The following is a 24,876-nucleotide window of genomic DNA, read 5'->3' as shown; positions in this document are numbered from 1 at the left end:
TTGCGTGTTCCCTTTGAAGCCTCTAAATTTTTATGATCCGTCCACACTTCAAACGGGACGTCGACCCCCTCTAGGAAATGTTTCCACACCATGAGAGCACATTTAACTGCGGCTGCCTCCTTTTCCCAAATGGGCCAGTTCAATTCAGACTGTGAAAACTTAGAAAAATACACACAGGGTTGAAGCTGCCCCGCTTGCCCCACTTGCAGTAATGCTCCCCCCATCGCTACATCGGAAGCATCCACTTGAACAATGAAAGATTTCTCACAGTCAGGGTGTTTGAATATAGGCTCAGAAGTGAACAGTCTTTTTAGAGTATCAAAAGCTCGCTGACATTCTGGTGTCCAATTCAACCGGGAGGAAGGCAAAGTCACCGAACTCCCCTTCCCTTTCGTTTTTAACAAGTCCGTTATGGGTAACGCCACTTACGCAAAATTGTTGAAAAACCTCTGTAAAAATTGGCGAACCCTAGGAACTGTTGTAATTGTTTGCATGCAGCCGGCGGCTCCCACTCCAACACCGCCCTCACTTTCTCAGGATCCATGGCCAGACCCTTGTGCGAAATCACGTACCCCGAAAAGGTCAGTTTATCTTGATGAAACTCACATTTGGACAACTTTGCAAACAACTGATTGTCCCGGAGGCATCTCAGTACCTCTTTGACTAATTTCACATGCTTCTCGTAAGTTTTTGAATAAATCAAAATGTTATCTAAATCCACAATCACCCCTTTAAAAAGTAAGTCATGTAACACCTCGTTAATCATTTGCCTGAAGACACTAGGAGCCCCCTGAAGACCGAAGGACATGACCAGGTATTTAAACATTCCAAAACAACTAGAGAAAGCCATTTTCCACTCGTCCCCATTCCGTATTCTAATGCGATAATATGCCTCGACTAGGTCCAATTTGGTGAAGATGTGACCTTCCTTCAGTTGGCTGAGCAGATCTGGAATCAATGGAAGGGGGTAGGCATTAGTCTGGGTGACTGCACTGAGTCTGCGAAAATTAATACATAAGCGAAGATCTCCCGTTTTCTTACGCACAAAAAAGGAGGGAGCAGAGCAAGGCGCCAAAAAGGGTCGGATGAAACCGCGGGCTATACCGTGTTTTCCCGAAAATAAGACACTGTCTTATATTTATTTTTCCTAAAGAAGACACACTATGGCTTATTTTCAGGGGATGTCTTATTTTTATTAAGTATGGCCTGGGGCCACCTGAGGGGAGTGGCCGTGGGGTGGCCGGGCTGGGAGTTGGGGCCGGGCCGGGCCTGCATCTCAGGGCTGGGCGTGGAGGGGGAGGGAGGCCCGCGCGGCCACGGCGGCCGGATCAACGAAGGCGCGACCCGTCCAAAGGCTTTTTGAAGGGCGCTTTCACACAGCCTATTTGGGGGTCGGGGGGTCTCTCTTCCCATCCTGCTGACCCAGCCCCAGCCTCCCCCCTTACCCATGCTGTGCCGGCCCAGCGGGGAGCCGCACCGCCTCATCCCTCTCCGCCGCCTCATCCCTCTCCACCGCCTCGTCCCTCTCGCTTCAGCCGCCGCTGCCGAGCTCAGGCCGGACATGGCAGCCCCTCCATGGGCAGGAATGGCGGCCAGGTGCAGGCAACAGGCGAGGAGCCTCCTTCCAGCGGCCGCTTCCAAGGGGCGGCATTTCCCTGCCCGCCCCGCTGCCCCTTCAGTGCCGACTCGGGCTCCCTGCCCGCCGGAACGAGGCAGGGGGAAACGGGTGGGGCTACAGGACGAGTGGTCTGAGGCCGAGGAAACTCTCCAGGAACAGTGAACTGGCGGGAAGTCTTGGTATGCTGCATAGCTACGCCTATCACCATGTCTTATTTTCGGGGTATGGCTTATATTGAGCAAATGGTTAGAAATCCTGCTACGGCTTATTTTATGGGTATGTCTTATTTTTGGGGAAACACAGTATTTTTATCTAAAAATTCCTGCAATACCTATTTCTCCTTCGGACTCATGGGATAAACCTTCCCCTTCGGTAGTTTGCCCTCTCCCAGCAGCTCAATGTCTTGCGGTGGGGAGGCAAAACATTGCACTCTTTCTCATTAAATACATCTGCAAACTGGGTGTACTTTCCAGGTAGTTGGGGGGGGGTATAGGATCCCAATTCCTCGAAGCCATGGCAGCACCCCCCCCGGACGACTACCTCTCCGGTGTCGGTCACACTGCGGCTGGGCGAAGGCAATAGTCCGGGCCACCCAATCTATGGTGAGACCATGTCCTTGTAACCAATTTGCTCCAAGTACCACCGGGTACTGGATGTTTGGAACTATTGTAAAATGGATCTGCTCCCAGTGAGTCCCAACTCCCAACGCTACACGGCCTGTACGCTGGTTAACGCCCTCCCCCAAAGTCACTGCCATCCATTTGAGTGAAGTGGAAGGCTTGGGGCAAGTTCACCGCTTTCACTTTTAAAGCTTTAAGTCTCCTCATTGATCAAAGTTCGTGCGCACCCCGAGTCCACTAAAGCCTCCACTGAAACCTGGGGTCCCCCTTTGGGACTTTGTAAAACATCTAAAAAGTCTCTCCCATATCGCTCACCATCACTGGAGCTCCCTGCTCTTTGTCGGAAGAGGTCTGCTGAGGAGCCCGTTACAGCAGACCTGGGACGTTTTTGGGCTGGTGACTCCAAGCCTCTTCCTCCTCCGAGGCTGACGAGCTGTCCTGGCTCGGCACTGGCACATCTGTAATCCGCGATCCTGTTGGATCAAGTTGTGTAGTACGCTGGTCCTCTTGGCTAGTTGATGCGAGGTTGAGAACGGAGGGTCCTCGTCTTCCAGGAGCTGCACTCTTCCAACGCTCCTTACCTCCTGCCCGCACCGCCTCCTCCTTGGTCGGGTGTGGAGTGGCCCGGGGACCCTCAGGCCGGGAGGGGCAAGTGGCAGAGAAATGTCTCATTCCGCCACAAACCAGGCACGCCCCGCTCTGAAAACGCCTCACTCTCTCTGCTGCCGGAGCGGCCATCCCCCCTGGTGGTCGGGAGCCCCCTCTTGGGACGGCCCGCTATGGCCATGGTCCCGAGTCTCGTGCTTTGCATTGTTTTGACAAGTTCAGTAACTGCTGGCGGTTTTCCACTTCCACCGCCAGCAGAATCCACCCCTCAAGATCCACCCCTCAAGATCATGTCTCCTTGCATGAAAGCCCAGGGGAGAACATCTGAGTTCAGTCCTTCACGGAAATACTGCACACGGGTGGCCTCACTCCAATCCACAACTTTGCTTGCTAGCAACTGAAACTCACTCGCATACTGCATCACTGACCTGGCACCCTGCCGAAGCTGCAGCAGAGCCATCTTGGCCCACTCGCTCTGGTGTGGATCCTCAAAGCGTGGGTTGTGCAAGCAGTGCTTGACGGACTTCGGCCACCTCTTGCCAAAGTCCCTCCAACAAAGCCCACAGCGTAGCTACCTACTCGACCAGTTCATGGTTCTGCTGCTGGAGACATAGGTAATCTTCGTCCCTTTCTCGCCACTTCTGCGTCTGGCGCAATCCTGTGCCCCACAGAGGTGGGTCCTCAGAAATCCTCGTTGCTCCCACCCGAGAGCTAAATGAAAAATCCCAGTCCTCCTCCGGCAAGACGGAGCCCACTCCCCGCTGCCGCCGGGTATTAACGTGTGGAGGCACCCCAGGAGTCTCCAGCCAGAGCCGCGGATGAACGTCCGGAAGTCCGGGCACCACTCCTTCCATGCCCCGAGGCGGCGGTTGTCACAACGGCAACTTGGGGGCCTACTCTGGCTTCTCTGGTTGCTTAGGTTCCTCATCCGGTACCTTGGGGTCCACCGGGTCTCGGTCAGGAATCAGCGGGCTCGTGGTATCGGGCACTGTGGTGTCCGGGGCTTCACCCATGGTGTTGGGGAGAACACGGCACCTCAGCCCAAAAAAAGGGATTACCAGCCTAATGTCAGGATCGGGCATCTGTCCCTAGCATCCCATAAGCAAACTCATCCAGGCAGGTAGCTCTGAAGCAGCAATACTTTATTAGGAGCAAAAAGACAGATTAAAGGACTGACTGCCTACAGGCAGGTGAGGCTAGTAATGGCAAAACATAGGCAGGTTACATGTTTAAAAGCACTACAGGCTGTGAAGGTAAATATGGCTAAGCAACCCCGAGATAAGCGATTCCCAGGAAGGAAGACTAAACATTAGAGCGCAGCTGTGGAAAACAGGACGAGCGAAACTGCACAGAGTTTACAGGCAAGAGAACCAGGGACTTGACGTGTAGCCAGAAACTGGCCTACTCATGTCAAGAGCCTTTACTCCTGCTAACAGCAAAGGCCTGACATTGGCAAAGGCCTGACACAGTTAAAGGGACTAGGCAAGTAGGTGATGTGGAAGACCCCTGCCTGAGACCCTGGAGAGCTGCTGCCGGTCTGGGTAGACAATACTGACTTCGATGGACCAAGGGTCTGATTCCGTATAAGGCAGCTTCATGTATTCATGTGCAGATTGACAATAGGTTATCCACAATAAATATTGCCAGAAATAAATATTGCCAGCTGCACAAGCCAAAATATAAACTGTTCATGGAGCCTTCATGTTAATGCACATGTGTTCATCTTGTGTTCACGTCTGTTGTTGGCTCAGAGATTTATCTTGGACCTTTGAAAGTGAGTCCTGAAGAACTTTCTTAAGCCACATTTTAACAAGCTGTTCCACAAAGGCAGCAACAGGGAAGCGGTTAAGGATATACCAGCAAATCAGGGCTGTTGTTGATAAATAGGGAGCATTGGGACATATGTGAATTGTGCAAAATTTCTTTAACAGTTATCATGGTTCAAAGGCATAGTCACATATAAACAGAGCTAGAAGTGATCTCATGGGTCATCTAGTCCAACACCCTGCACAGTGCAGGGAATTCACAACTACCTCCCCGCCTCCCCCCCAGTGACCTCTGCTCTATGCCTAGAGGAAGGTAAAAACCTCCAGGATCATTGGGCCATTCTGGCCTGGCGGAAAATTGCTTCCTGACCCCAAAGTGGTGATTGGTATTATCCTGGGCATGTAAGAAAGGACTACAAGAAAACAGAGTTGCACTTACCTGTAACTGCTGTTCGTTGAAGTCTTCTGTGCAGACACACATTTGGGACTGCGCCTGCGTGCAGGCCTGCCACCAGAAAAACTTTTACTAGCCTCAGGCATATAGCGGGGATGCCCCTCTATATGGGTTCAAATGGAGGTTGCATGAGCTTGGCCAGCACTAGGGATAGGGACCACTGAGGTGTGATCCTAGGCGTTGGGGGAAACATGTTGTTGAGACCCTTCAGAAACCTTTTAGACAGAGGATGAGAAAAGACTGTGTATCCTCCTGTCTTATCATGTGGATAATTCACAGTGGGTAGCCGTGTTAGTCTGTCTGCAGTAGTAGAAAAGAGCAAGAGTCCAGTAGCACCTTAAAGACTAACAAAAATATTTTCTGGCAGGGTATGAGCTTTCGTGAGCCACAGCTCACTTCTTCAGATATCTGAAGAAGTGAGCTGTGGTTCACGAAAGCTCATACCCTGCCAGAAAATATTTTTGTTAGTCTTTAAGGTGCTACTGGACTCTTGCTTTTATCATGTGGAAAGACTTATCCCCTGTGTTCTATTTTCCATGCTGTCAGATGTAGTCTCTCTACATTGTGGTGTAAGAGGGTAAGTCTGAGTAAGTCTGAGTAAGTCTGGGGAGTTTGGGAGCTCCCTGCAGTTCCCCTGAGCCAACTGTAACAGTTCTGTGTACCAAATCTGCCGAGGCCACCTTGGGGCAATTAGGATACACGAAGTGTAATCTGCTCTGATCTTCTCCAGTACCCTGGCTAGGAGGGGGAATGGGGGAATGCTCAGAAGAGGGTCCCCAACCATCTTATCTGGAACGCATCTCCTAGCGACTCCGGGTCATGGCCCGCTAAGGAGCAAAATTCTCTGGCTTTCTTGTTCTCCGTGGAAGCGAACAGATTGATTTGAGGGAAGCCCCAGAGCTGAAAGATTGGGTTCAGGAATGAGTCCGAGATCTTCCACTTGTGATTCGTGCAGAACTCCCTGCTGAGGGAGTCTGCCCATGTATTGGGATTAGAAATGGACAATTTATTGATGCTGGACAGCCAAACCATTTTCCGAGTTATTAAGCAAAGACTACTTGACCATGAAAGACAAACAATCCTGCCTGCAACTCCTTTATCTTGTTCTTCATCCAAATTGGGTCTTTCTGCCAATTTTGGATTTCTCCAGGATTACTTCCACTTTCTAAGTGATCCTTCCCTCTGCAGGGCCTTTATGCTAGCTAGACTAAACCCCTTCCCATCGGTGGTTTTATTCGGGAGATTTAGTGGTACCCCTTTGGAAAAGAGAATTTATGGCTGTGGCTCGAATCAGATAGACTCCATTTATCATATTTTATTGGAATGTGAAATGCTAGCGGACCTACATACTAAATTTTTAATGCTATCAATTTTGGATAGGAACTCTTCCCCCCACTCTTTGTTTAGACTTTTACTGAACGGGTATGATTCAGAAACTACAGAAATAGTAGCCATGTTTTTGAAGCAAGCTCTAATGATAAAAATCAAACAAAAAATATAATAGCTGCTATTCCAGTTACTTGTAGACACTCGTTTTATATATATACCTTATATTCACTCATATATACCTTATATATCTCATTTTATTCATATCTATTGCTACAGATTTCGATATTGATGTTTTTATCATTTCTCAAATTCTGGAATACCTTGTACGATTTGTTATGCCAATAAATGTTTTTGAATTGAATTGAATTGAATTGTGTGTGCCGGCTATGTGAATAGCCTTGAGGCAGATGTCGTTCTCTAGAGCCACCTGCCAGACCCTCTGTGCCTCTCTGCACAATGGGAGGGAACTCGTGCCCCCTTGCTTGTTGATGTAGCATACCGCTGAGGTGTTGTCGGACTGGAGCAGCGTTCTGGACCCCCGAAGGATATCTGTAAAGGAGGTAAGGGCATAATGAATGGCACGAAGTTCTAGTATATTAATATGTAGAGAGGCCTCTGCTTCACTCCACCTGCCCTGCGTGGAGAAATTCTGGCAGTGGCCTCCCCACCCTTCAAGGGAAGCGTCAGTGGTCAGGGTAAATTCTGGGTTCCAGTACCTGAATGGTACACCTCTGAGGAGATTTGACTCCAATAGCCACCATGCCAAAGACTTCAGGATTACCCTGGGGATAGAAAGTCTGTGTAGTTGTGCATGGTGATACTGATCAAAGTTCCTGGGGAATCAGTTTTGCAGGCTCCTCATCTGCAACCTAGCAAATGGGGTCACTGCTGTAGTGGAGGCCATAAGGCCCAGCAACCTATGGATGGCTATTACGGGTTGGTGTCTACAACGTAGGAAATGATTGACCAGATTTTTGATAGCCCGCATCCTCTCGGGTGGGAGCAAGGCTCTTCCCCTGTTGGATTCTAATATTGCCCCTATGAACTGGGGTCGTTGCGAAGGTATCAATTTGGATTTTTTCCAATTGACCAAAAGGCCTAGAGTGGTACAGGTGGTTAGGACCAGCTCTATATGGGATGCCAGAGTGTTTGGGTCGTCAGCTGTGATGAGTCAATCATCTAGGTACGGGTATATGCTGCATCCTCTGCTCCTAAGAGGGGAAATAACTACAGCCATACATTTCGTAAATACCCACAGGGCTGTGGCCAAACCGAATGGGAGAACAGTGTAACTGAATACCTCCTCGCCGTAGCGGAACATGAGGTACTTCCTGTGTGAAGGGTGAATGGACACATGGAAGTATGCGTCCTTCAGGTCCAGGACAATGAACCACGTGTTAGGAGTGAGAAGCTCCATCACAGATGGTAAAGAAACCATACGGAATTTTGAAATTCTCTAACATTTATTGAGCTCTCTAAGGTCTAATATCGGCCTAGAGCCTCCATCTTTTTTCTCTACCATGAAAAGTCTAAAGAAGAACCTGAAACAGTCGGGAGAAACAGGTTGGACTGCGCCCTTTTGTAGGAGCTCCTGCAGTTGCGGGCCAAACTCAGGGAATGGGTTATCCCTCGCCAAACTGGAGGGGGAACAAGTAGGAATAAACTTAAATTCCGACCGATAGCCCTCAGATATGATCCTGTAAACCCAGGAATCTGCGCAGATGCGGTGCCATGCACCAGAATACTTGGCCAGTCTCTTGAGGAATGGCAACTCCTCTTGGCCGGCCCGCTGTAACAGAATCTTTGGGGCGGTTGCTGCAGGTGATCCTTGGACTTACTGGTGGGCCTCTGTCTGTTATTAGGCCTGCGCTTCCCTGCTTAGCCTTGCTGGTACTGCTGGTTATACTGGAATTGTCTCTGTTGAGGATATGGTTGGTACCTTTGATGTTTCTGACCTCTTTAGTAAGATGTGTTAAAACCCTGTTGACGGGGTTGAAATCTTTCTCTTTGTGGATTGGTGGAAGGAATAACGCCCAGGGATCTGGCCGTCTGGCGATCTCTCTTGATGCTGGTAAGGAACTCCATGGTATTTGAAGCAAACAGGGTGTCACCCTCAAAAGGAAGGTCCTCTACCTTGGATCTGGTATCCAGTGGAAGGGCGGTGTTGCGTAGCCAGGAGTGTCTTCTTAGTGTCAACTGCAATTGCCACAGATCGTGCTGCAATTTCTGCCACGTTTACCTGCGCTTATCTCTTGCTTTGAGAGGCGGACTGCCTCCGCCTGTATCAGTCCAACTGCGGTCTTGGACTCTTCGGGCAGGAGGTCCAGATGAGGAGCAGCCTTCTCCCAGAGAAAGAGCTGGTAGCCCCCCATGATGGTCTGGTAATTGGCAATCCTGAAACTAAGGGCTGAGGATGTATAAGCTTTCCTGCCCAGATAATCCATTCTCCTGCTCTCCTTATCAGCAGGTGAGGAGTGATGGCTCTGTCTCGCCTGCATCTCCCCCGTCGTGATGAAAGATGGGGGAGGGTGGGCTGTCAGGAAATCAGCTGACTCAGGTTTGATCCTGTAAAGGTTTTCTATTTTCTTGGCGGAAGCTGGGGTGGAAGCTGGATTTCTTCAAAATACTTTAGTGATGTCTGATAGGCCCTCAAGAATGGGGAAGGCCGCAATGCCTGGGGAGTTGGGATACAGTCTGCTCAGGATTGTCAGTGGTGGTGAGGTTTATCTCCAAGGCCATTCTGATCATCTGTTCGGTTCTTAGGCATAAGTCCTCTGAGGGAGAGACTGTTTCTGTATCCCCCACCTGTTCATCCGGTGATGGTTCGGATACTCCCTCTGAGCTGGCCACAGATGTTAGTGCTTTGAAGTCCTCCGGATCCGAGTCTAGCATTGAAGCTGACTGGTGGAAGGAGGTAGAGGGATGTGCCACTTGTTCTATCGGACTCTGAACCATAGGTTTGGTGTGCAGAGTAAGCTGTTTGAGTCTACAAAAGTCCATCCATTCCTGAATGAGGGCTGGGGAGATGTTGTGTTGAGATATTGGTGCCGTATTCGGTAGTAAAGTAGGTCTCGGATCCGAAAGGGTCGGAACCGATGGTAGGATCTCCGCCGGCAACTCCAGCTCAGTATCAGTAAGGAGTGGAGGGGGGAGCCCTAGTGGAGACTGCGTACAGTCGGTGCGCGCATTGCGCGCTCGGTTTGAAATTTTTTGGCATATTTTACACACTGGAACATTGTGGCCCTCTCCCAAGCAAAGCACACACAACTCGTGTTTGTCTGTGTGCGGGATCTTTGTATTGCACTTGGGGCAACGTTTAAAAGATGGTTTTGGAACCATAACGGCCCTCAGCACTCGACCGAGGGGACCAGGGCTAATGTTTTCTCTCTCTCTCTCCCGAAACGGGGAGGTAGGGCTGGTCAAGAAGCCCTGAGTGGCAGCCCGAAAGGAACTCACAGTTCGTCTTGAAGTAATGAGCTGAAAGGAATGATGAATTTGTAAAGTCGCACTGAGGTTGATTAGGCTCCATTCTCGGTGGCGGCGAAGAAGTAACTGAGGAGGGAGGGGATGCCCCACCCAGGAGCACGTGGTGGTTTCGACAGGAAGCTGGCCCACCTGCTCGGTGGGAGGGGCATCCCCGCTATATGCCTGAGGCTAGTAAAAGTTTTTTCGGTGGCAGGCCTGCGCTCAGGCACAGTCCCAAATGTGGGGCTGCACCGAAGACTGAAAATGAAGTGAGCGCTGACACATCCCTTCCTACACTTCCTCTCACTATCAGCCTAAATTCACAGAATCAGCATTGCTGATGGCTGTCTAGCCTCTGCTTGAAAACCTCCAAAGGAGCACCAACCACCTCCTGAGGAAGCCTGTTCCACTGAGGAACTGCTGTCAGGAAGTTCTTCCTAATGTTTAGCCAAAAACTCTTTCAATTTCAACCCATTGGTTCTGGTCTGACCTTCAGGGGCAACTGAAAACAACTCAGAACCATCCTCTATATGACAGCCCTTCAAGTACTTGAAGATGGTTATCATATCCCCTCCCAGTCTTCTCCTCTACAGGCTAAACATACCCAGCTCCTTCAACCTTTCTTCATAAGACTTGGTTGCCAGACCCCTCACCAACTGCAAAGACTCTGTGTAAACCTATGCATGTTTACTCAAAAGTAAGTTATACATTGTTCAATAGGACTTACTCTAAGGGAAATGTTCTTAGGACTTGCATGTGGCCTTTGAACCACTTTTATCACCAACTATCAGATGAGAAAGAAAAGTAAAAGCTTCCTCCATGTACCATCTCATGCTCAGACTTGGGAGTATTGTTTTGCTAACGTAAAAGCAGGCCAGTGCCGTTGCCAAGAATGTATTTTTCCCATCTAGCTATTGCATCCTATGTGACCTCAAGACTAAACTACCGCTGCTATGGGCTCCATGTAGGGCTTCCCTTGAAGAAAACCTGGGAAAACCCTTGAAGAAAACCTGGAAAGTGCAATTTGTACAAAATGCAGCAGACCGGGTGTTGAGTAGGTTTGGTTGTCTTGGTCGCATGGCACCTATACGAGATGAACCGGATCAGCTGCTAGTGTCAGAGCTCAATTCAAGATGCTGGTTTTGACCTTTAAAGCCTGTCTTCGCCACATACAGGAAGGACCCAATCTTCCGGGATAAGATCACATGACAACATTCGTTCCCATGTGTACTTTTTCTGATGGGCCAGTCCATACCAGGGCCTTTTCCTTGACAGCCTGACTTTAAAGGACGGGGCCATCCTCATGAGGAGAAGGCAGCACCCAGCTTTTGGTTCATTTTATTAGTCGACTAAGCTATCTGATGGTTGTTTTAAGAGTTTGTTTCAATGGTTTTATGGAATATTACATTGATTTACTGTTTGGAAACTGTTCTAAGCTACAAAGAAATCCACGTGAAAAGAGGTTCAGTAATGGGAACTGCCAGAAAAATGTCTCCGGTTAGAACGACTCAGTTGTACAAATCCAAGCTTTATGAATAACCAGACATTAAATAATAGTTCACATGTTGATACACAGTACAATCCTTTCAAAAAGTCCTTTAATATCATAACAAAACCAATAATTTTAAGAAGTCCGGCATATTGACTGTTGCCAGATTCCCAGAGGACCTTAACAGAAGGTTTGCATCTCTGCCTGCAGGATGCCCAAACACTCCGAAAACCAGGCTGCAGGGGAGGGGGCCATGGCTCAGTGGTAGAGCACCTGCTTGGCATGCAGAAGGTTTCAGGTTCTATCCCCGGCATCTTCGGTTAAATGGATCAGGTAGGAGATAAGAAAGTCCCTGATGTGAGATCTTGCAGACCCGCTTCCAGTCTGAGTAGATAATACTGATCTCGAAGGAACAAAAGTCTGATTCAGTATAAGGCAGCTTCACGTTTATGTGCCATGATGAAGAATGAAGACCGGTGCATCCAGAGCCCTGACCAAGGGGAGGGCTGGACAAGGATGCCACTGGTGGTCAAAGGCCTCCCACACCCCATAAGGATCAAGTAAGTATCTATGTGTGGGACAGTGGGGGAAGAACTAGCCCAATGGGGTTTCCTCCATTTATGGCTGATCAAGCCTACAACACCTCTAAAATTATACAAATCAAAAACATTGAAAAAGCTGCCGGTATTGGAGTCAGAGATTTAAACTGCTGAGCACAGACCTCATCCTGGTCATTAGCCTAAGAAACAATATATAGCATAACAAATTTGATTCATAAAATATTTAACTGTTTACGATTGCGAAAGCCCCATTTTGTAAGATCGAATGCGGACCAAACTGTTAGATTTTTAGCACGCCCGGGAGCCCTTTGAAAAGTTCTGGGAAATGCTCATCGTCCAGCAACTGTAAAAATATGATTGTGCTAATCTAAGCAGGTATAATTAAGTGCTGATAAAGATGGATTGTTATGAACTGGCCCATGTTTACAATGATTCTCCCTAACCTTTTTAAAAAAAATAAACTTACTGAAAATTACTCAGAAGTATTAAGGGATCAGGAGTACTCCAACAAAACAGGCAGAAAAAGTGTACGGATCCTTCGAAGAATTTTATTTGTGAGTAGAACTGAATGATACAACAAAGGAAGAAAAAATACAGGACTCTTCCGCTTCCCTCCCAACCCCCCGTGTGTACCACACCACACACAACTAGGTTTCATATTGTAATACAAAGAATCAAGAACTACAAAATTAGAACTTCAAAATCATTGCATATGTGGTCAAAAAGATAATTAGAGTCCCAACGTTTTCTAACAGAAACACAAAGCGATGGCTTTTGTGATGCAGTTTCAACCCAGGCCATGAGACACAGCGGAGCAAAATCAGGACTGGCAGCTGCTTAGTGTTCACAGGACATACAAAGTTAGGAAACAAGCTGAAAGCTGTTAGTGGCATGCAGAATCCACAGGAAACATTAACAGTTCCGGCCCCTCCTCTTCTTCTGCAGTGGATCACTGCCTGTCCATTTTCCTGCAGTGGTGGCATGACTTGCATCGACCCTTCTCTCCCTCTAAACCTACTGCATCAGTCTTACAGAGGCAAATTGGCACTGTTCTTTTCAATGGCTCCAAGATACCTACGTGAAGCCTCAGATAGGTGTTCTGATTCTAATGAAGCTACACCCAATCACTGGAATCATCCTCTTAGGGTAAGGCATGCAATGCTGGGCACCAGGCTCTGTTTTTATCATAGCACAGCCATGAGGCGGTGTGTCATCCAGTACTAAGTTCGAGCTCACTCACCAAAGAAGCCTCTTCTGCTCCCCCTGACTTCAAGTCATGTGTGAATGCTCCTGCTTCTGTTACAATCAGATGTAAGCCCAATTTTAAGTTCTGAAGGAATCCCAGTTATTAGAGTAAAATGTTCACTGTGTTTCTGGAACATTCAGACCCACAACACCGCTTAAATAAGAGAACGCAGAGGAGGAGGAGGAGGGAATCGGGCAAGCTCTGCCAAGACCCACCACGTGCTATCAGCATATGGCAAACCTTGCCAGGGCTCTCCCGGCCTTGCTTTACTCCCCACTGGACGCGGCTGCGGACGCTCTCGGACCAGCAGCGGCTGCAGCCGCCAATCATGTCCAGGCTTATTAAAGCATCTGAGCAGGGGGCCACAAGCCTGGATCATGGCGTGTGCGCTCGCTACCCGGGCATTTTCTCATCCAGCACTTGAAACTGATCTCCAGATTCCTAGGAGGAGCTGGAACACAACTCTTTGCTGGGGAAAAAAGTCAGTGAAACAGACGATCTTTCTGTGGAACAGGTTACATTAAACTTCATTAGAAAACAGGCAGGGGGCTCAGCAGGAAACACAAGCCACTTCATTCTTCTTAGATAAAACAAGGAGGTTTAGCGTCTCAGCTATGCTACAATTCAGGAAGACCGCATTCTTTAACGCCTCAGGACAGCATTGCTTCAGTGCAGAAGCAGATCTATTCAGTTCCAGAACATAAACTCTCAAAAATATAAACGCAGAGTCATCTCCCGGTTGTCAGTATTTCGGAAGCCACTTGCAACCAAAGTAGGCTCTAGGACAAGAATAACTTTTAGAATGAGCAGATAGCAGCACACTTTAAGCAGGGCATTGTGGAAAGAGCTTGCCTTCATATATAAAGCAACGTGGGCTTGAAAAGTTACACACAGTGGTTCAGTGCCTTCTTCCGCTGTTAACATACTTTCTTTCACATACTAGGAATAAACCGGCTTAGCTGCTGCGACATACACAGGGTTAGCACCTTCTGCTTGTTAATTTTCCATTATAATCTGAAGCAATCAAGCTATAACTTGAGGGTGTTACTTGTTCTGCTTTTTACATAAGACAAAAAACACTCAGTACAATCTGATACATTCTAGTGGTTAATAAACTGAAAATTCTAACACGTGACAGCATTTCTGGAGGTGTTCAGGAGTCAGTCTTCTTTTTGTTTTTCTTCAGAAAGGAAGGTGTGCGGAACTTCTTCTTCTTCTTGGACGGAGACTTCCCAGGAGACTCATCGCTGCCCGCATCCACTGCCGCCCCCTCCTCAGCCTGTGGGGGCAAGGCATCTTCCCCAGGCTGAGCGTGGGGGTCTTGAGTTTCAGCAGGACGCTCAATCTGGCCTGGGGTCAGATCTTGGTCGTCTTTACCTTCCTCTTCTTTTCCAAAGGTCGGGAAGCTGAGGGCTTCAGAAGGCTCGTCAGGGGTGAGGTCGGGGAGGCTTTGCTTGAATGTTGCAGCATCGCTGTCGTCTTTGTAAGCCTGATCAGGCTGCCTCTCTAGTGGGGCAATCAGAAGGAGAAATGCCTGTTAGTGTGTGCTGGGCTCTGAAAAGGGCTCTAGCAGAAATCAGCTCTGTGCAAAAAATCACATGCAGAGGCAGGCAGTGGAGTCCCCACGTAAGGAAGCGGCTGTTGGGCCACTTGGAACTCCTTCCCTTGATGTGTGCAGAGTCAAAATTAAATCATGCAGATCTATGCCATAAGTAGAGTGAGCAATGGTTGAAAAGTCTGTGGTTCATGTGTAAAAAATTCCCTACATTCCTTACATAACTAGTGTTTCTACTAAAAGCACTCAAGGATACATATAAAACTGTGCTGCTACTCATCAGACATATGAAATTTTACCGTATTCCAACCTGGTGGACTACTTTGGTTATATAAACTGAATGCAAGGGAAACTTGTGCTTGTTTCCCTTCACTCTGCCCAAGCCATTTAGAACTTTAATTCTCAGGGCAAACTGCACTGACGATTTAACACCTTCTTTTAGGAGGTGCGGTTTTCCAAGAGAATCTTCTACCTGCAGCCTTGAAGACTGGCTAGTGCCAGAAACTCACTGTGGAAGGCTCTCAAGGCAGATGGCAAATTTACCTGCTGCCTGCTCATCCACAAAAAAAACAGACCAACTGATACAATACCTTCCCCGTGGACGATGGAGGATGTTAAAAACACAGATTTTAAGATTGCAAACTCACAGGTCCCTTGGGGCTGGTTCAATGTTTTTAAAAAGACAAGGAAAGCAGAGTCATGCATCAGCTCCTGCTTATATTACCCCTACTTCCGTTAGGGTATCATTTTGAACAGGGCTTATGAATTCTCAGTAACTCCTGGGGCTCACAGATCTAAATTTACAACAGATCATTGCAATGGAAGAGAGGGGAAAGCAATTGTTCCTGTTGTCCTGCTTTTTTCATAATGCATACTTTTTCATAATGTATCTCAGGCTAATTTTTATTTAAACATCAAAAAGATATCTCACATCTACAGACTTTCACTCCTAAGATGGAAAGAGGGCATGAGAGCAGAAAACGACCTTAGAGGGGGAAAAGGGCATGGCTGAAAGAGAGAGGAGATTCATCTGAAGAGTATCTCAGGCAGAGGAAACAGGAGACGGGCAGAGCAAGTCCAGCGTCATCCACTTTTTCGCCTCCACATTTTGCACACAGGAGGAAAAAGAACAAAACCAAGTCACAGCAATGGGCACACCACCCAAGAGAGCGGTGGCAGGGATTCTCAAGGCTTTGTCATTTTACCGTTAATAAAGCTGTGGTTCTCAGTGACAGAGCATTTCATTTTACTATTAGTACTGCCCAGAAAATTTCCCAATCTACATTTTGCATTCTTTAGCGTTATTATTTCAAAGTTTAGTTCATTTTTCTTTCTGGCATTTATATTTCACAATTGTGTACATTTTTATTTGTAGCTTAGAATCTGAAGAATCTGGGGTTTGTTAGCTCAGCAGTAACAACCACTCCAAACTCAGCAAACCAAAAGTGTTAGAAGTTTTAAATTGGGTTAAGATGATTTAAAAGCAGGTGAAAGGAGAAAGCCGTTTGGAAGGTTACAAGCTGCCTAATGGAGCTGTAGTATGATTAACTTGGTTGAAAATACTTCACAGAATAGAACTGTTCTTTGTACATTTAGCATGAAAGATATTTCATGCCAATGCAAAATTTTGTCCAGGGTAATTAGAAGAATAAGTTCCTTCTTTTATCAGTAATACAAAATTAACTTTGTGTTTCAAGACAGTGGGAAAAACTACTAGCATTTAAGGCCATTTCCACTGTACTACTCAGTTATCACAGACTGAATTTTTTCTCCAGATATTTAAACATATCAAATGATTATATTTTACTTGAAGGAATTTTCAAGTCATAAACTGAGAATGTTGCAAAATCCAAACTAACAGATCCACAGGACTCAGCCCTATAAATGCTATGTAAAAATAACAGCCTCACGAAAAATGGCACTATAGAGTCACCCTGCTAAAAAAGCTGAAAATATATGGTTCTATTCAGGCAGCTGCCTAATATGAGCGTAGTTTATAATCAGGTCCGCTGAAAGCATTCCATGGGTTCAAGATGGGGTGGAGGTGAAAGGCAGCTGCTTCTCTGTCACTGATATTCTGTGCGTGATCATCTGTAGGGTCACACCACTGGGGTGCCAGCCTGCACAGAGCCTCCTTTGGAACTTCCGACACCTCACCATGAAAGAACTTTTGATGGCCGGCTCCATCCACTCCAGGGGAGAGGATACCACCACACATGCCTAGAGTGACATAGCCTTACCACCTCTCTTGGTTCTTTCCTGAAGCATTATAGCAGGTCGAACATACACCTTTTGTGATGGTGGCAGAGGGTGAGTTGTCTCTACAGCTGACCCACTTGAAGTAAATCACTACAGGTAAGTACCCTCTACTTCTTCAGGGTCTTTGTGCAGGCAACTGATGGAGGACTAGCAAACTGACCTACCTAGTGGTAGGGCGAGTCTCATTTAGGGAACACAGGGCCGAGTACAGATCTTGTGAAAGCCGTATCTGCTCTGGCCCAGACACATCTAAAGCATGGGGTCCACAAAGACAGGCAGCTGGGACAAAGTTGCTGCTCTACCTAACTCTAGAAGAAGCTGTAGATGTAGCAACTACCCTAACAGAGTGTGAACGGCAAGCAGTGTGTAAGGGACAGTTTGTCATCTGGTCTAATGTACCAATGGTTTAAGCAGAGATATGAGGAACATTTGTGTTCCACCACAGCAAATGAAGAGGCTGAGGGTTTTTTTCTGGAAAGAAGGTGTCCTGTCAATATAAAAGGCTAACGTCCTGCTTACATTTTAAAGGTCCATCTGAGGACATGTTTTGAAAGAAGACAGGTAAGACCAGGTTCCAGGTCAAGTGAAATTTGAGACTATTTTAGAAAATAACAATAATCAGGCCAAGTCATTTGTTTCAGTGCAAGTACAGAAGTACAAATACTTCCACTGATTGTCTCACAGAAGTTATAGCAAACAACAAGTCAACCTTTAGGGACAACTTTAGGGAAAGTCACGTTAGCAGAGTTCAAATGGGTGAAAGAACTGCCTGATGGCTTCTAGAAAGAAAGGATAGTTGGAGAATCCCCTAGAGTACCACTTAACTAGAAGTTGAAAAAAAGTGCACGATCACTGATACAAAGGTAAAAGGCAGAGGGAGCAACTAAGTGTACTCTGACAAAAGTTATGCCCTTGGCTGTGTGTGTAAAAGGTAATCTAGAGTTGGTCCCAGGGCATTTGAATAGGTCCCAGTTATGGGAAATTAATAATAATAATAATAATAATAATAAATAATTAATAATAATAGTGTGCTGTCAAGTCACAACTCACTCATGGCAACCTCTAGGACAATGAGGTTTTCAAGGAAAGAGACTAACAGAGGTGGTCTGCCTTTGCCTTCCTCTGCATAGCAGCCCCAGTCTTCCTTGGTGGTCTCCCATCCAAGTACTAGCCATGGCCGACCCTACTTGGCTTCCAAGCTCTGACAAGAGAGGGCCATTCAGGTTGCTCTTGGGATCTAACCAAGATGTAGAAGATAGTTTCTTCACATTTAGAAGGACCCTTTGGAGCCAGAATAATACGGAGCTATCCATCAAACTGTTTGGTTCAATCTGTTGATCGGGCTGGAGTATTCTTCTTCAGTACTATGATAGGAAGTCCTCGACAGGGAGAAGATGGAAGAAAGATACCTTGGCCCAGTGCAGGAGCTCCGTGAAGCAGGTGATTGAGGGTATTTGGTATGCAGCCCTATGGTGGAATATGGTGGAATATATATGGTGGAATAAGAGGTTATGTGTGATGAGATGGACAGGCATTCCCACCCAATGTGTCAGGAATGCACGCCTAGGAAATCGACAATCCTGACCTGCTCTCATGTAGAACCCAAGACACAAAAGGGAGTGAAGAGGTAGGTAGAATCCACAAAAGAAGAAGGAAAGTTGGAAAACAAGGGAGTAAAACAACTGAGAAAGTTCCTAATGATGCAGCTGCTGAGCCGGACAGTCTGCCCCACTAGGCATCTGCTTTGGAGAAGGCGGAGCTGGCTGCCAAAGCTGTTTCAAGGTGAGCTCTAGACGGGTCTGAACGAGGCTCTGTGCAGGTGCAGCAACCCACTAGTGTGCCCGCACAGCGACCACTTCCCATCCCAGAATCCAGGCACCTGAGCTCCAGTGGGCAGGCCCTTTACTTCAGAGCATGTAAGAGAAATGCAGGTCACCAGATTTATAGGATTTCTCTTCCTTGGGTCTCAAGGCAACAAGCATTTTAGAGGATTATTTGTTCAATACAAAGAAGAGGAGGAAGGCTTGTGTGCCCACCTCACCACAGGCTACAAGTCAGCAAGGGCATTAAGAACACTTGGAGAAAGCCAAGCGCTGCAGCCCTGCAAAGTCAACACAAGCACAACGAGATGCTTTCATTCAAAACCTCAAGATTTATATTAGGGATTTTTAAAAAAGAGCATACGAATACCCCTCATTGCAGGAGAAATTAACACTTTGGCCTCAAAATCAGAATTTGAATGTCTCAAGAGGAAGGAATCTGGGTTGTTGTTTTTTAAATCTGGAGCCATGTTAAAGTTCAACTATCAGTACAAACTCAGCTCTTGCTAATGTCACTCCAATTGATCTGGTCTGGTAAAGCAACTGAAATAGTTAAGCATACTTTAAAACTGTAAATGCCCGACTAACCAAACCAAACACCAACCCAACACAAAAAGAAAACATTACAAAAGATGCCAGAGAATGAAGCAAAGCACAGAGGAGTCAGAGAAAGCAGCAAGAACAGGTCGGGGGGGGGGGGAGGGAGGTGGGATGGTACTTACTATGGCAACAGGTACTCTTTAGCATATCCACCTCCTGTGTGTAACGCAGCCACAAGAAGAAAAAAGCACAAGTAGAGAATCGATGCATCCATCACAGCCATTGTGTTATATTAAAAGAATGGTCAGCACCATTCTTATAGAATACAGAATGAGGTGGAGTGAACAGACAGCTTGGTAACAGACAAGTGATAATTCCCAGGGCAAAAGGAAAACACACAACACACCTTAGATTACACCTGTTTGTACACTCAATTTATGTCTACCCAAATCATTGAAATGTTGTTGGCAGAGGTCTCTGGCATCGCTCTTGCAACACAGAGACCTTAAAGGAAACAAACTTTTAACACTGTGTTTAAACTGAAACAGAAAACTATGCCCAGAGGTGTAATCCAGTTACAATAATGGTTAAGAAATGTGCAACAACCAAGCAGAATCAACTGAACTTTGGCCAGCCCGCACTCAGTCCAGCGCGCATGGGCTCTGGGGGCAAGCAGGCCTCCCCCCTCTCCTGGGATGGCAGCTCCACATGTGCATCCACGGCACATGAAGACCAGCCTTGGTAGGAGTGGGTACATGCCTGTGTGCATGTGCCCAGCACAGCCCACACATCCACACAAGAATGGCAGGATCAGAACAATCTTATTTTTTTCAAGCTCAGTATGGTGAGGAAGTGTAAACAAGTTCAGATTTCAGATGTATCCCCAGCCAACTGTATGGTTTTTATATAGTGGCTATTTGGTGGTTTAATCCCAGACTGGAGGAGCTTCAGAAATATCTCTTCATACTGGCTAATGGTAGATGAGTTTCAGTGAAGCGCAAAATGATGCACAGTGGAAAAAAACTCCAAATTTTCCATCCATACTGACCAGGTATGTACTGGCTGTCGTTATCCAAGAAGGAGGAAATAATAAAGAAGTTCAGTGAAAATTCACCACAGTGCGCTGCAGCAATGAAAAGGGCCCACCACACTGAGCATTACCGTATATACTCGAGTATAAGCCGAGTTTTTTAGCCATGATTTTTGGCTTTAAAAACTCACCTCGGCTTATACTCGGGTCAATACGGTAATTCACCTGCCGGGCCCTCTCCCAGCGCGCTCCCGCCGGCCAGCTGATGGGCGGGCTGTCCCGCCTTCTACCCCCCACCCGATCGCGCCTTCTGCGCGGCGGCGGTTTCTTCACCTCCACCCCACCCCGCCTTCTGCTGGGCGGCGGCAGTTTCTTCCCCCCCACCTCCCCCACCCCCCACCTCACCTGGGCCGGTCCTCCCGCTTGCCAGCTGACCCTGTGGGGCCTCCTGCGCGCAGGGAGGGGGCCGCCGCCACCGCCTGCCTGCGCGCCTGGAGCCCGGTCAGGTAAGCCTGGGGGGGGGGTGCATTTCCCCCTCGGCTTATACGTGGGTGCCTAATTTTTTCCCATTTTGGGGGTGAAATTAGGCACCTCGGCTTATACTCGGGTCGGCTTATTCCTGAGTATATACGGTACTTAAAAAAACCCAAAAAACCAAAAAAACCAGAGAGCAAGTAGCTCACTGCAACTCCAGCACAGCCACATTTCAAACATTTCTGGACACCCCCATCTCAAAAAGAGAGGATAAGCCTGGGAAAGGCCCAGAAAGTGATTGTGTGGTTAGAGTACTTTCCTTGCACGTGGGACTAACAAGAGACAGAAGTTTACAGTGCTGCTGCCCATGTGAGAGAGACAAGGTCTCCCTTGGAGTCACCCAAATAAAGTGACTCTAAGGTCAAGTCACACAGGTAAGCTTTTAATTCCCTGGCACAAGATGTGGCACTGGCCACCAGCTTGTCTTTTAAAAATATTAGACAAATTTAGGGAAGAAAAGCTTATCAATGACTACCATCCTCTGCAAGTTCCCGCAAGCGCCACGTGTATGGAGACGACCAGCCTCCCCCTTAACAGGCGTTCCGGCCCCACCCTTCCCAAGCACAGCTTGCGAGCACCCAGGGACCCCCTGGCTGGCTGAAGGTGGGAATGGGACACTGTGCTGTCCAGCCCTTGGCCTGATCCAGCAAGATTCTTTTTACCTTCTTCATGCACATTTCTTTATTATTGTGAGCACAACCGCTAACACATTTAGCTACAGAGCTCTACACAGTAAAATACAAAAATAATCTTTTCCCCATGAGTCCTTGCTGATGTATTAACTGAATCATGAAAACAGCGGTGCCTCGACGGAGGAACAAATCCCTCCAGCTCCACAGGTCATACCTTCCTGCACCTTGACTGGAGTGCTGGCGGGGATACAAGCAGCAGTGTGGTCGGCAGCATCCTTCTCTCTCTGTTGGCTGGCATCCTCTGAGTCTTCTACAAAATTTACCGATATACAGAAATTAAACAGACCTCTACCCAATCAATGGTGCTTATCAAGAAGAAAAGTTGTATAGTATGCACAAAATACCTTTGCTAAAGGAGAATTCTACCCAGCAGCCAATTCCTAATATTAATACAAATGTGAATGCCATTGAGTTAAAACAGTGGCCTCCTCCTTGGCATATGTGCCATAAACCCTTGACCAATGAGGGAGGTCAGCCTGATGACTCAGCTTGGAACTGGCTGAGGACAAAGGAGCTCTGGACCCGTCCAGTGCTTGAAGAAAGTTCCCTGATTAGTCCAGCTTCTGCTCTCATAATTACATAATATGGGGAAACCAAGAAAATGTAAACCACAACATTGAGATCTGCTCAGCACATGTCCACTTACAGCCCATTCCTGAGCTGGCGGTGTGTGGGGACGGCGGGAGCAGGTGGCAACGCGGCGCCTCCTAAGCAGTCCCCCGCACCCTGAAAACATTTTAAAAGCCTTTTTACAGCTTTTAGGTTTTTTAATGGGGTTTTTCGCCCCATAGAGAATAGCGAGGCTAAAAAGCAGGCGCAGCAATGCCATTCTCAGTGCCGGCGTCCAGGGCCGAAAGGGGACAGAAAGCTGCCTACTGGCAGCTCCTCCCCCCAGAACGCCCCAGAAATGCCTCCCAGGACGCCAGAACACCCCCCAGAACGCTGGCATGGGCCTTTATGCCGATGGGATGCCAGCGGAAGGTCCCACTGGTATCCCGGGGTGGCGCTGCCAGGGCAGTGCCCAGAGACCTTCCTGCCAGCGTTGGGGCCACTTACGAAGGCGTAAGTAGCCCAGACGCCGGTGTGGAGGGCCCCAACGGCAGCGCAGCACCTTCCTGGCCTCCTGAGGACTTCTGTCCTCAGAAGACAGGAATGCGCATTCAATTAAACAAATTAAATTAAAGAGCAGCCTCATGGGAAAGCTCCTACTTTTACAAATAGTAAAACACACTCTGCAAATTCAGAAACTAAACAGTTTTTGACAGCTCAGGTATCCCAAACACAGCAACTGGGCATCAACAGACACCTCCAGATTGGATCTTTTTCTGCTATCTGTTGTATAGCATTTGGGGGGGGGGGCTGGGGTTAGTGCCAGTTGAGCATGAGGCAGACAGAGTATGTACCAACTAGGTACAGCAAGGGGCATTACTCTAAAGCTGAGATAACTGCTGACCTTTCCTATCTAGAGAATAATGCAAAGCTGGTCAGACCTCCTGACCAGGGTGAGGAGGTGGATGCTGCCCTCCTTGAGGAGCTTGACAGGGTATCCAAACAATAAGACCAGGTAGTTATGGGGGACTTCAACTTCCCTGATGCGTGCTGGGGGACAAACTCGGCAAAGCGACCACAGTCACGCAAATTTCTCACTTGCCTGGCCGACAACTTCCTTCATCGAATGGTGGAGGTCGCTATGAGGGGCTCAGGCATACTCGACTTAATATTGACCAACAGGCAAGACATAGTAGATGAGGTGAAGGTGGTGGGGACCTTAGGGAGAAGTGACCATGACCTCCTAGAATTCCTTTTGCTGTGAAGTCGGACCAGAACCAACAGGTTAAAATTAAATTAAAAGAGTTCCCGTCTAGACATTAGGAAGAATTTTCTAACAGTTATAGTGGTTCCTCAGTGCAACAGGCTTCCTTGGGAGGTGGTAAGCTCTCTTTCCCTGGAGGTTTTTAAGAAGAGGCTAGATGGCTATCTGCCAGCAATGCTGATTCTATGACTTTAGGCAGATTATGAGAGGGAGGGCACCTTGGCCATCTTCTGGGCATGAAGTATGGGTCATTGGGGTGGGTGGGGGGGAGGCAGGTCGGAATTTCCTGCATTGTGCAGGGGGTTGGACTAGATGACCCTAGTGGTCCCTTCCAACTCTATTATTCTATGATTCTAAGTTCATAGCCATAAGTGTCTGTAAGATTTTGGTAGGGCAGATTTTAATAAACTCAGAGGCATGATGAGAATCATTCTATGTGCAAAACTGCTGGAAGGGAAAGGAGCAAGTGAAGGGTGGGCTCTCCTAAAACAAGAGCTCTTGCAAGATCAAGCCCTCACTATTCCAAGAAGGAAACATGGTAGAGGATCCAAGAAGCCAATGTGGATGAACAGAGAACTCCATGATGAGCTAAGGGAGAAAAGGAAATGTTCTATCATCTTCAAGACCTTTTGGAAGACAGATGTACCACAAGACTGGAGGAGGGCTAATGTTATCCCAATCTTCCAAAAAGGGAGGAAGGATGACCCAGGAAACTACAGACCTGTCATCCTAATTTCTGTCCCACGGAAGATACTGGAGCTGATATTAAAGAGGTTAATCTGTGACCATCTGAAGGACAATTTAGTGATCTGAACAAACCAGAATGGATTTGTCCCCAACAGGTCCTAGTTTCCTTCTTTGATCAACAGACAAGATTACTAGATTGTGGGAACGCCATCAATATTGTTTACCTTGATTTCAGTAAAGCTTTTGGTGGGGTCCCCCATAATGTTCTGATGGGTAAGCTGGCACAATGAAGACTAGACTCTAGGAGAGTTAGGTGGATAGGGAACTGCTTGAAGAACTGCACCCAAAGAGTAGTTGTCAATGGCATTTCATCTGACTGGAGGGAGGTGTCCAATGGGGTGCCACAGGGCTTGGTTCTGGGCCTGGTACTTTTCAATATTTTTATAAATGATCTGGATGAGGGAGTAGAGGGTCTACTCATTAAATTTGCAGATGACACCAAATTAGGAAGAGCAGCAAACATCCCGGTCGAGATAGAATTCCGTGAGATCTGAACACACTGGAAAAGTGGGCGGATGCGAACAAGATGCAAATCAACAAGGATAAGTGCAGAGTTCTACATTTGGGTAACAAAAATGAGAAGCATGTATACTGGATGGGGGGGGATACACTTCTGGGCAGCAGTGTGTGTGAACAAGATCTTAGTGTACAGGTGGACTGTAAGCTAAATATGAGCAGTCAGTGTGATGAAGTGGTAAAATAGGCTAATGCAGTCTTGGGGTGAATCAACAGG

The 24,876-nt window shown here is 47.4% G+C and overlaps 3 protein-coding genes across 9 annotated transcripts in view; 2 read left to right on the top strand and 1 right to left on the bottom strand.

Annotated features, from left to right (window-relative positions):
* The window catches only part of MFSD10 (major facilitator superfamily domain containing 10), a 43,033-nt gene extending 41,253 nt beyond the window's left edge, over positions 1–1,780 (top strand). The window contains exons 13-14 of the mRNA XM_056855123.1: positions 499–581; positions 1,427–1,780. Coding sequence (XP_056711101.1) covers positions 499–581; positions 1,427–1,780 — 437 coding nt within the window. The remainder of the gene's footprint in view (positions 1–498; positions 582–1,426) is intronic.
* Positions 1–24,876, top strand: part of NOP14 (NOP14 nucleolar protein) — a 280,913-nt gene that overhangs the window by 84,056 nt on the left and 171,981 nt on the right. The window lies entirely within an intron of this gene.
* The window catches only part of ADD1 (adducin 1), a 76,904-nt gene continuing 66,117 nt past the window's right edge, over positions 14,090–24,876 (bottom strand). For 6 of the 7 annotated variants that reach the window (XM_056855679.1, XM_056855680.1, XM_056855683.1 and 3 more), the window contains 2 exons: positions 21,738–21,833; positions 19,509–19,543 (listed from right to left, as the gene is read on the bottom strand). In XM_056855679.1, the coding sequence (XP_056711657.1) occupies positions 19,509–19,543; positions 21,738–21,833 (131 nt within the window). Of the gene's footprint in view, positions 14,660–19,508; positions 19,544–21,737; positions 21,834–24,876 lie in introns of those variants that run through there. The other variant, XM_056855685.1, reaches the window with a different exon arrangement.

Source organism: Euleptes europaea, chromosome 9, assembly GCF_029931775.1.
Source record: "Euleptes europaea isolate rEulEur1 chromosome 9, rEulEur1.hap1, whole genome shotgun sequence".
NCBI lineage: Eukaryota > Metazoa > Chordata > Lepidosauria > Squamata > Sphaerodactylidae > Euleptes > Euleptes europaea.
This window is presented reverse-complemented; position numbering and strand designations above follow the sequence as displayed.